Below are 12,058 nucleotides of genomic sequence, written 5' to 3'. Positions count from 1 at the left end.
ACTAGCTAGTTTGGATTATGAAAAAACTAGGTTGATCTGGTTAGCCACTACACGTGCAATGCTCTCTCTCTAGCTAGTATACTCGTAAAATAATAGTAAAACTCACTATATATATATATATATATATATATATGTAAGAAAATATACATGTAGATGAATATAGAATAATAGGCCCATATCTAATTTTTCTTTATAAACAAATCTTTACATAATATAATACAGTCACAAAACAACAACTTGACGGTGTTGTCAAACCCTTCTGCTTCTTGACATTCCAAGCGACCGCATCTCACCTACTACCTGCAAAAACATTAAAAACAATGGGGTGAGCACTAATGGCTCAGTAAGTAAACCTGCTATGCTTCTCTTCTCTCTCCGTTGCTCATATTCTGAATTTCTTTCCTTACATCACACTTCTCTATTCTTCTCCGTTCTTTCTCTGTTTTTTCTCAATTTCTAATTTCTCACTACTCATGATAGTAGGCATGGTATCATGCATAGGTATGATGCAAATGCACAAATGCATAGGATGTGCATTTTCTTTTCTGTTTTTCTATTTTTCTTATTCTGCTTTCTGTTTCTTTTTTCTGTATTTCTTTCTGTGCTTCCTTTCTTTCTTTCTATTCTTTTCTTTCTTTCTACTCTTTTCTTTCTTTTCTATTCTTTCTTTCTTTCTATTCTTTTGTTTCTATTCTTTCTTTCTTTCTATTCTTTTGTTTCTATTCTTTCTTTCTTTCTTTCTTTTCTTTTTTTTTCTTTTCTTTCTTTCTTGCCGATCGGACTCGGTTGAGGCATGGATTTGGACCCCTAGCCATGTGAGTGTATTCTCTAATTTTGGGGAGAGTCCTCATCCACATGCGATTCTAAGGCCGCTCACTAAAGGCGCCATGCATGCGGGGCTATGTCACTCACGGGTTCCCCATCGCAACAACCTTCTCTTCTTTTATCCTTTTACACTTCTTTAAATAAAAATTCAGATTTGAACTTCTTTAATATTTCTATTTTCTTTCTATTTGTTCTTTAACTTTAATGTTCATTAATGCTCTTTAATGCTTTTATGAGTATGTATGCATGTAGATGGGCTCATGCTTATTATTCTTTCTAAATTCACATGTTTGGATGCAATAATGCAATATGGATTGTGAACATTTCTTTCTCTACCATCTACAAGCTCATCTCAAGATAACAATTAATCATACTCATACATGTATTTCTCTTTGACATTTCATCAAACAATTTATATGCACACATCAACTCTAATTTGGCTACACTTTTACCTCTCTTCTAAGCCACCAAAATTTTGAATAAAACACACTAAGATTAACGTCAAACCTGTCCAGGATTCACACTCCATAAATTCTACTCCAATTCTTCCATAATTCATCTAAACTCTCATCAAACATCAAGTATACAAAGACTACTTCTCATGGATAAATTCTAACCATCATTCAACATCCATCCATCAACAATTCTTCATATATAAGCACATACATGCATAAAAGAAATTCTCTACACAATATTACTCCAATCATGACTAGGGTTGGATTTACTTACCTTAGATGTGAGCAATCCAACACTTTAGTAGTCCTCCTTGATCCAACTCTCTTTCTCTTAAATCCTATGAACACAAATCACAATAATTCAACACTTTAAAAATTAAATCTCATATCTTAGTGTAAGGATCTTACCTAAGGATGCTTGGGATTGAAATTCCACTAAAAATAAACCAAGATCTATGAATTTCCTTGAAAAATGATTGAAGAAATTTGAGAGAATTTGGGTGGAAGGTGGCGTGAATGGATGAGAAGAAATGGTTAGGGTTTCATTCTTTAACTCTTAATATAACAAAATATTACTTATAGTTTCCCATTTTACCCTTGCACTTTCTATGAAATTCCATCTATGTCCCTTAGTCAATTACCATAATGCCCTCATTTTTATTGCATTCTCCATGTTATTCTACTTCTTTTCACTCCCCATTTTTTCAACTAATTATGAGTGAAAAGACTATTTTACCCCTAATGGAATTTTAGGGAATTTTCTTCACACTTGTTCAAGATAACTTTAACAAAATTCAACTAAGGGTATTAGGGCATAAGTAACGCTACGTACCTCGATGTGGGCATTACAACACGACCTTACCTTGGTAAGTATCAACCCTAAGATTTGGATCGATAAACATCGGTTAGATTAATAATATAAAGTAGGATAATTATGGTGAAATTGGATACACTAGACCATTTCTTATTGTTAATCACTTGTTTAGATATTGTTTTTACCTTAGTTGTCATTTTAGTATTTTTAGTATTTTTATTTGACTTTTAGTTAATTTAGATTTTATTGAATTGTTCGATATTTTTATTATCTCACTTGATTTCACTATTTTAGTTGTTTTTACACAGTATTTAGATTAATTGATAGCTCAACTCTCTGTGGGATCGACCCTTACTTGTGCACTGTACTGCAATAGGAACCCGTGCACTTGCTGAGGAATTAAAGTTGTTTTTAACCAAACAACCACTTCTATGATATGAGCCCTATTATCAATTTGATTCTTACCAAAACACACAATCAAGAATCTGCACACACACACACACACACACACACACACACACACACACACACACACACACACACACACACACACAATATAAACGACCTATTCAAGATTGGATAGACTACATCCATGTTGAGCTCTATAATAGAGGAGCGCACTACACTAATCGTTCAATCTTACAGATTATAAGAACACCAACAACCACGAACTCTCAATTCACACTAACCACTCAAATATCTCACTTTAACTCTAGATCTAAGAGAAAACAAACACCTGGTTTTCTACCCTTGAAGGAAACACAATCTTCACTTAATGATACACTTGATCGCATAAAGAATTACAAGATTCGAGACTAAAAGTGAAAAAATCGAGCAAAGAAAATAGTTCACAAAAGGAGTTGAAAAATCCACTTGCAAACTAGCGAGAATATGTTTACATACTGTTTGACCAAAAGATTTGATGGCCACCATTAGATCACAAGAAGAAGCAACGCTCAGGATTTGATCAAGCAAGAAACCAAAAAAAAAAAAAAAAAAAGCGACAGTGTTTTTGTGCTTCATTTTAACAAAAGGGCTATAAATAGAGCATTAGATTTTTAAAGAGAAAAACACATACAAAGAGATTTATTCAAAAACACTTGTTCTCAGTTTAAGATGTTTGGCTAAAAAAATTCAATTCAATTCGAGCGGATTTCAATTTCTAACACATATTGATGGTACAATTGATAAATTTGATTAATGTTATTCTGTTTTAATGGAACATGATATTTGATTCGCTTAATTTACTTCAGGCCTGGTAGATTGATTGCATTGATATTAATTGCTACAATTAGGGATTGTATTATGTAATCGATATGCTCCTAACCACACAGTAGTGATTAGTAATAAAAGATTGTGGATAAACTTTCCATTTTATTACTTGAATAACAAAACCTAAGTTAAATAATTTGAGCTTGTAAAATTGTTGCTTAGATTAACCTATTTCGTTGGAACTTAAAGCAACCATTACATTAAATCAAGAGAGCTTGTTCTAGGTTGTCTAATAGTTAGAGACTGCTGAAGAGCATGTTTCATTAGTTAGAATTAAGGGGAATTTTGGGTAGTAGAGCTTTTACTGCTTAGGGTTGATACTTCCATGAAAGGGTAAAATTGCGTTGCAATTGAGAGTATACATTGATTGTGAGGGTGAGATTGAACTGAGAACTGAAGTTGTTATTATATTGATTTTCATTCGTAATTTTGTTTTGATAATTAATTAGTTTCTTTGATCTTACAAAGCCCCCAGTTTATATTTTGGTTATTTAGGTCAATTTAATTTAGGAATTTATTTTTCATGAAAGTTCTAGGATTTAATTTTAAACAATTGGAATTTAGATTCAACTACTTCCTTGTGGGATCAACCCTTACTCATGCTATATACTGGTTAATAATTAGGAGTAAGGTATATTAATTTTTTAGTGTTAAGGACACGCTGTCAAGGTCTACTAGAGACCGACGTCCTTCCACACAATATTCTGTAGATGAGTATGTGTTATTGACTGATGAGGGAGAGCCCTAATGTTAGGCATAAGCAATGGAAGATGAAAACAAGGCATATTGGGTTGATGCTATGGAAGATGAGATACAGTCATTGTATGACAATCACACCTTTGAGTTGGTAAAGTTGCCTAAGGGTAAGAGAGCCTTGAAAAACAAGTGGGTCTATAGAGTGAAACAAGAAGAACATACTTCACAACCACGATACAAAGCCAAATTGTCATACAATGACTGTATCTCATCTTCCATAGCATCAAGATATAGTTGTGGCAAGAAATGATATGGCAAAGCAAAGCTCTTCTACAGATAGTCAAAATGAGAGAATGGAAAGAGTTCCTTATGCTTCAGTTGTAGGAAGCTTGATGTATGCAATGGTGTGTACGAGACCAGATATAGCTTATGCAGTTGGAGTTGTTAGCATATTTCTATCAAGTTCGGGGAAAGAGCGCTAGAATGGAGTGAAGAGGATTATTAGGTATCTTTGAGTCACTTGCAAGTTAAAACTTTGCTTTGGAAGTGGTAAACCAATTTTGGTTGGCTACACAAGTGCTAACATGGCTAAAGACATGAATTATCTTAAGTCTACTTCTGGTTATCTGATTACCTTTGCTAGTGGAGTTGTTTCTTGGCAGTCAAGATTGCAAAAGTGTGTTGCACTTTCTATGACAGGAGTAGAATTTATCACGACAACAAAAGCTTGCAAGGAGTTGCTATGGATGAAGAAGTTCATGAGAGAGCTTTGTTTTAAGCAACAAAGGTATGTTTTGTTTTGTGACAACCAAAGTGATATTCATCTTGTGAAGAATTCTACATTCCATTCAATATCTAAACATATTGATGTTAGGTATCATTGGATAAGGGATACTCTTTACGATGGCTCGTTTGAACTTGAGAAAAATCATACAAATGATAGTGGCTTGGATATGTTGACAAAGGCTTTAGCAAGAAAGAAGATTGAAGTTTGTCGACTATCGCCGGTATGGTCCATTCCCCCACATAGCCCCACATAGTCGAGAAAAGGGGAGATTTGTTGAACTCGAGTTTCCTCATGTGGAGGATGGCCTAAAACCCGAAAGCCCAAAATAAAATTGAAAAGGAAGAGAGAGAGAGAGAGAGAGAGAGAGAGAGAGAGCAACATCAGCAGGTGGTCACTCATTTTTGGAGTGGGTGAATAGTGAGAAAATAGGGTACTATTCACAAAAACAAAAGCAACAAACATGAGAGATAGATAGCCACACCAGGTTATTCCAGTGACGATCCAACAGTGAATCTTGCTCCGTTTTTGCTCAAATTTCTAAGCATTGTTTTGGATTGCAAGATCTTCACATCCAACAGTCAATTTCCATTTTTGTGGAGTTTTGCCTCTAGAAAGACAATCAAATCAAAGAGTTTGAGTTATGATAGAACTCTAAATTTGTGTGGAATATTTTTAGTGGATTGTGGTTGTTCTAAACACTTCTTATTATAGTGGATTTAAGTGGATCGTTAGATCCCATTGTTTTTTAGTCTCCAGATTGAAGAGATTTTTTCACGTAAATTGCTTGTTTTCCTTGCAATGTTTTAAAACCCAACCCGGGGTGAAACCCGGCAAAGTTTTTGGGTCCTGGGTTGACCGGTTGACAAAAAATTTTAAAACTCAACAAATACACCCCTGAAAATTACCTTCAAGTCCTACATGTTTGAACTTTCTCAAACACACCCCAACTGAAAATCGACTGGCGACTGATCGGCAACAGTGACACCCCAGATGCAACCCCAGTCTTCCCCTGAGCCTATTTTCATTAAAATCTACCCAAGATCTGGCCGAAATAGGTTCGATTTCGGCTAGATCTCACCGACACCGGCGTGGGTATTCCAGGCCAGATCTCATCCACGTCGGCGCCTACAAACCTCCCCATCACTCAGGAATTACTCCCCTATTCCTCCCGACCAAAACCCACCTCACCCCACCCCACCCCCATTAGCCTAGCCAATAGCCGGAAAAGCCCCATTGTTGCCGCTGCCAAGTTTCTTCGATTTTTGATCGATTTACTCACCGAAAATCAACGACGCCACCACCATTGTATTCACCGGACCTTAGTCTTCAAAAGCCCTAACCTTCTGACTGTTGATTGTTCACCGATCATCCTCCCAAATCTTAGGGTTTGGGGGTGAATCGAAAATGTTAAACCCGACCTGTTGAAGCTGCCGGGTCCTGGTTAAACCAGTTCAACCTACCAGGCCAGGCCGGGTTTTAAAACAATGGTTCCTTGTGAATTTGATTATTGTTTTCAAGCATATTTGCTCAAGGTTTTGCTCCTGATAGATTCATTCAAGTAATAAAGATTTTTATTAGAGGTTTTTGTTAGTGCATTCTTTCCTTTCACCATTAGGTTTTGAGTGGGAGTGTTACCCAATCGTAGACCCTAAAATTACCAAAATGCCTTTATTAATCAAAATTTGGAGAATCATGTTCAACACTAACCCACCTACACCATCCCCAGGCGACGACAACCTACAGTAAGGCTGTCACTTCGGCCTAAGGAAGAGCTTGGATTGATGGATTCTCTCAAACGAGGCCTTGGGGTTTAGGAATTGTATTTACAATGAGCGAATTGTTTGTTAGTTTATTTAATCATTATTATAAATAACACTATGAAAACTCAACTCCCTTCACATCATTGTTTTAAAACCCGGCCCGGCCCGACCGGTTGAACCGGTTTAACCAGGACCCGACAGCTTCAACGGGTCGGGTTTAACTTTTTCGATTCACCCCCAAACCCTAAGACTTGAGAGGATGATCGGCAAACAATCGATGGTCAAAAGGTTAGGGCTTTTGAAGACTAAGGTCCGGTGAATACAATGGTGGTGGCGTCGTTGATTTCCGGTGAGTAAATCAACCGGAAATCGAAGAAACTTGGCAGTGGCAACAATGGGACTTTTCTGGCGATTGGCTAGGCTAACAGGGGTGGGGTGAGGTGGGTTTTGGTTGGGAGTAATTCCTGAGTGATGGGGAGGTTTGTAGGCGCCGGCGTGGATGAGATCTGGCCTGGAATACCTACGCCAACGTCGGTGAGATCTTGCCAAAATCGAACCTATTTCGGTCAGATCTTGGGTAGATTTTAATGGAAATAGGCTCAGGGGAAGATTGGGGTTGCATCTGGGGTGTCGTTGTTGCCAATCAGTCGCCAATCGATTTTCAGTTGGGGTGTGTTTGAGAAAGTTCAAACATGTAGGATTTGAAGGTAATTTTCAGGGGTGTATTTGTTGAGTTTTAAAATTTTTTGTCAACCGGTCAACCCGGGACCCGAAAACTTTGCTGGGTTTCACCCCGAGTTGGGTTTTAAAACATTGCTTCACATGCATGCAAAGGATTCAATGAAACGCCTCAGAAAGAAATAACACTATCCTTGGTTAATATTGCTTGAGATTAACTATTTTTTATCCAGTCAAATCCAAATCCAAATCCAGCAAATTAATTCAACTCATTATGACATGCCAAACACATCTAAGTTATCCTTGGTTAATATCCCTTGAGATTATCAAACTTGAGTTTTTATGAAAATCCGATGCGTTGGTGGGTTTGGTTCAGAGAATATTATATTACTGGAAATGTTATATTAATAGAAAAATATATTACTTTGAAGACTACTGAACAGCTAAAAGTATTGACTGATAGTTAATTGTTGACACCATATTTGTTACCTTTCAATCTATTTAGGGTGCGTTTGTTTCACGGAATTCTTTATCCTTGAAAAAATAGGATTACTATTGAAATAAATTACCTTGATTAATGAAGGAATGTTATACTAATAAGTTTGGTTAAATTGTTGAGCATAAATAATTAATATGTTTGATTGGGAAGAATAAAATATTATCGAGAAGTTTTTACTAAATTGCCCTTGTTAATATTATTATTATTTAGAATATTTTTTTAAACCCCTACATTTGAGAATTTAGCTAAAACACCCCAACAACAAAAGTTTAAAATTTAACAAAATACAACCAACCAACCAAAACGACTGTCAGCTGCCAACCACCATCGTCGGTCACCATCAACAGTCGTCAGGACGACGCACAACCACTAGATCTGACCGACCGTGCATCGATTTGGCTGGAAGGCTGAAAACGGTCAAATAGCCATGGATCTAGCCGGAAAGCTAGATCCATTCTGGCCATTAACGACCAAATCTGTGGCCCTTTATAGCCATGGATTTGGTCGTTTTCGGCCAGATCCATGGCCATCTAGCCATTTTCGACCTTTGATCTGGCCGAAAATGGCTTGATCAGCACACAGCCAGCCAGATTCGGCTGGTCGTGAGCAGTTCCGACAACTTCCAGTGACTGCACCAACGACCGACAGTTGTCTTGGGTGGCTAGGGGTATTTTAGGTATTATCAATGTAAATAGTGAGTGTATTTCTATCTAAAAAAATTATATATGAAGTTAAAGAAGTTATTTCGCACATTTGGGCTAATTATTATTTAGTAGACATATGAGGGCATTTGTGTCCAAAATGTTTATTAATTAAGGGTAAAATTGGTATGAACAATTGATTACTCCGATAATGAAAAAATAACACCGTCCTAGACAGTAATCAAATTACCTTTATTTTTACCTACAATAATCACTATTGGCATTAAAAGTTTATTGTAATCTTTCATTACTTCAAATGTAGTTTTTTTTTTTTTTTTTTGTTTTTAATTGATAGGTAATCAAACATTTTTCCTATTCAATTAAGTTTTGACATTTTTTAATTGGCATGAGTGGGAGATGTGATGATTTGGTAAAACCTCAAGGGACGTAAGTGATATTTTTACCATACATATAGGGAGACTTAATAATTATCCTTCCTTTTAAACAGAAAAGCAAGGCATCTTCAATTCCGAACGCAGCCAAAAAGTCGTTCCCAACCCCAATTCTACAGTTCACACGAAACTCCATCACATTCCTAATCCCATTCCATCGAACGCTTGGAGAGCAAAACCCAATTGTCTCGCTCACTCGCCATTAATGGAGGATTTCCAAGCGCTTCCCCACTACTGGGGCAGCACTCCCGAGGAAGAATATTACCGTCAACAAGGAATCAAATCAACAAGCTCATATTTCACTTCACCAAGAGGCTTATCTCTGTTTACCCGATCATGGTTACCCACCAACACCCCTCCACGCGGCCTCCTCTGTATGGTCCATGGATACGGCAATGACATGAGCTGGACTTTTCAAGCCACATCAATCTTTCTTGCCCAGATGGGTTTCGCTTGTTTTGCTCTTGACATTGAAGGCCATGGCAGATCTCAAGGTATAAGGGCTTATGTACCAAATGTTGATCTTGTTGTTCAAGATTGTTTGTCTTTCTTTAACTCTGTTAAACAAGATCCTTCCTTTAATGGGTTAACTCGTTTTTTATATGGAGAATCAATGGGTGGTGCTATTTGTCTTTTGATCCATTTCGCTGATCCTGAAGGTTTTGATGGAGCAATTTTGGTTGCACCCATGTGTAAAATTTCTGACAAAGTAAAACCCAGATGGCCCATACCTCAAATCCTCACTTTTCTTGGAAAATTTTTACCTACTTTAGCGATTGTGCCTACTGAAGATCTTATGTACAAGTCTGTTAAGGTGGAAGAGAAAAAAGTTATAGCGAATAGTAATCCTTTTAGGTATAGGGGGAAACCAAGATTGGGTACTGTTCTTGAACTACTGAGGGTTACTGATTATTTGAGTGGAAGATTGTGTGATGTGAGTATTCCCTTCATTGTGTTACATGGAAGTGCTGATGTTGTGACTGATCCGAGTGTGAGTAGAGCTTTGTATGAAGAGGCAAAGAGTGAAGACAAGACGATAAAGATTTATGATGGGATGATGCACTCGTTGCTGTTTGGTGAGACAGATGAGAATGTTGAAATTGTTCGGCGTGATATTTTGTCTTGGTTGAATGGGAGGTGCGAAGAAAGAGCTTAATGAGTTCATTGAGTTGGTGATGAATTGTTGCGGCTTGATTATNTGGGAGATGTGATGATTTGGTAAAACCTCAAGGGACGTAAGTGATATTTTTACCATACATATAGGGAGACTTAATAATTATCCTTCCTTTTAAACAGAAAAGCAAGGCATCTTCACGTCCGAACGCAGCCAAAAAGTCGTTCCCAACCCCAATTCTACAGTTCACACGAAACTCCATCACATTCCTAATCCCATTCCATCAAACGCTTGGAGAGCAAAACCCAATTCTCTCGCTCACTCGCCATTAATGGAGGATTTCCAAGCGCTTCCCCACTACTGGGGCAGCACTCCCGAGGAAGAATATTACCGTCGACAAGGAATCAAATCAACAAGCTCATACTTCACTTCACCAAGAGGCTTATCTCTCTTTACCCGATCATGGTTACCCACCAACACCCCTCCACGCGGCCTCCTCTGTATGGTCCATGGATACGGCAATGACATGAGCTGGACTTTTCAAGCCACATCAATCTTGCTTGCCCAGATGGGTTTCGCTTGTTTTGCTCTTGACATTGAAGGCCATGGCAGATCTCAAGGTATAAGGGCTTATGTACCAAATGTTGATCTTGTTGTTCAAGATTGTTTGTCTTTCTTTAACTCTGTTAAACAAGATCCTTCCTTTAATGGGTTATCTCGTTTTTTATATGGAGAATCAATGGGTGGTGCTATTTGTCTTTTGATCCATTTCGTTGATCCTTAAGGTTTTGATGGAGCAATTTTGGTTGCACCCATGTGTAAAATTTCTGACAAAGTAAAACCCAGATGGCCCATACCTCAAATCCTCACTTTTCTTGGAAAAATTTTACCTACTTTAGCGATTGTGCCTACTGAAGATCTTATGTACAAGTCTGTTAAGGTGGAAGAGAAAAAAGTTATAGCGAATAGTAATCCTTTGAGGTATAGGGGGAAACCAAGATTGGGCACTGTTCTTGAACTACTGAGGGTTACTGATTATTTGAGTGGAAGATTGTGTGATGTGAGTATTCCCTTCATTGTGTTACATGGAAGTGCTGATGTTGTGACTGATCCGAGTGTGAGTAGAGCTTTGTCTGAAGAGGCAAAGAGTGAAGACAAAACGATAAAGATTTATGATGGGATGATGCACTCGTTGCTGTTTGGTGAGACAGATGAGAATGTTGAAATTGTTCGGCGTGATATTTTGTCTTGGTTGAATGGGAGGTGCGAAGAAAGAGCTTAATGAGTTCATTGAGTTGGTGATGAATTGTTGCGGCTTGATTATTGAGCTGTCTGCTTTGTTCTAGAATTGTTTACTTATCTGTGTGGTTGTGATTGGGGAATTAAAATATGAAAAAAAAAAAAAATCTGCGAATTTTGATGTTAAATATCTAACTTTGTTATATTGATCGATTGAAACTCAGTGAGAAGGTACCTGTACGGCTGTACCTCTATGGCTGTTGAATATGAATCCAAAAATTTCCTCTTTTCTGATTGTGTTGCTTACGAATTTAGATATTCAAAATTCTTTGCATTCAAAGAAACAGGAAGAAAACTTACAGGCAATGAAATTGGAAAAAAAAAAATATATATAGAGGTCCCACCGAGATTTGAACTCAGTTTACTTGATTCAGAGTCCAATGTCCTAACCACTAGACCATGGGGCTTCCTTGGTTGTAGCAACAGCACTTATTTTCACAGGCCACAACATGTGGTTATTTTGGCATAGGACCAGCATGCGAAACAAGGCATTGTTTGGTATTATGTTTCAGTAGAGACCAAAGCTATTTCTTATCTTATGTTTTAGTACAGAACGTAACAGATGCATTTTAGCCAGGCCGTAACCACAGAAAACAAATAGAGATAATTGAATTCAACCAAGACAACTATCGCAGCATTGTTTCGCTGTAATGTCATTATTTGCTATATTTAACCAGATCCAGATGGTTCCAGTAATCTATCCAAAAGATGAACCCAAATCCCCTCCATCCATAACTGGCATCTTAATAAAGATAACTTTAACACC

The 12,058-nt window shown here is 37.3% G+C and overlaps 1 protein-coding gene and 1 pseudogene across 1 annotated transcript; both read left to right on the top strand.

Annotated features, from left to right (window-relative positions):
* Window positions 1-8,943: 8,943 nt before the first annotated feature.
* Window positions 8,944-10,071, top strand: LOC116121095 (caffeoylshikimate esterase-like). Its single transcript, XM_031407041.1, has one exon. The coding sequence runs from the start codon at window positions 9,085-9,087 to the stop codon at window positions 10,033-10,035; it is 951 nt and encodes a 316-aa protein (XP_031262901.1). The 5' UTR covers window positions 8,944-9,084; the 3' UTR covers window positions 10,036-10,071.
* A 251-nt stretch (window positions 10,072-10,322) lies between these two features.
* Window positions 10,323-11,399, top strand: LOC116121096 (annotated as a pseudogene).
* Window positions 11,400-12,058: the final 659 nt, after the last annotated feature.

The sequence above is a fragment of the Pistacia vera genome, unplaced genomic scaffold, assembly GCF_008641045.1.
Source record: "Pistacia vera cultivar Batoury unplaced genomic scaffold, PisVer_v2 Contig964, whole genome shotgun sequence".
NCBI lineage: Eukaryota > Viridiplantae > Streptophyta > Magnoliopsida > Sapindales > Anacardiaceae > Pistacia > Pistacia vera.
This window is presented reverse-complemented; position numbering and strand designations above follow the sequence as displayed.

Bases quoted from the DNA above. Each gene is read 5' to 3' on its own strand.
- LOC116121095 (XM_031407041.1), top strand. From the start codon at position 9,085: ATGGAGGATTTCCAAGCGCTTCCCCACTACTGGGGCAGCACTCCCGAG.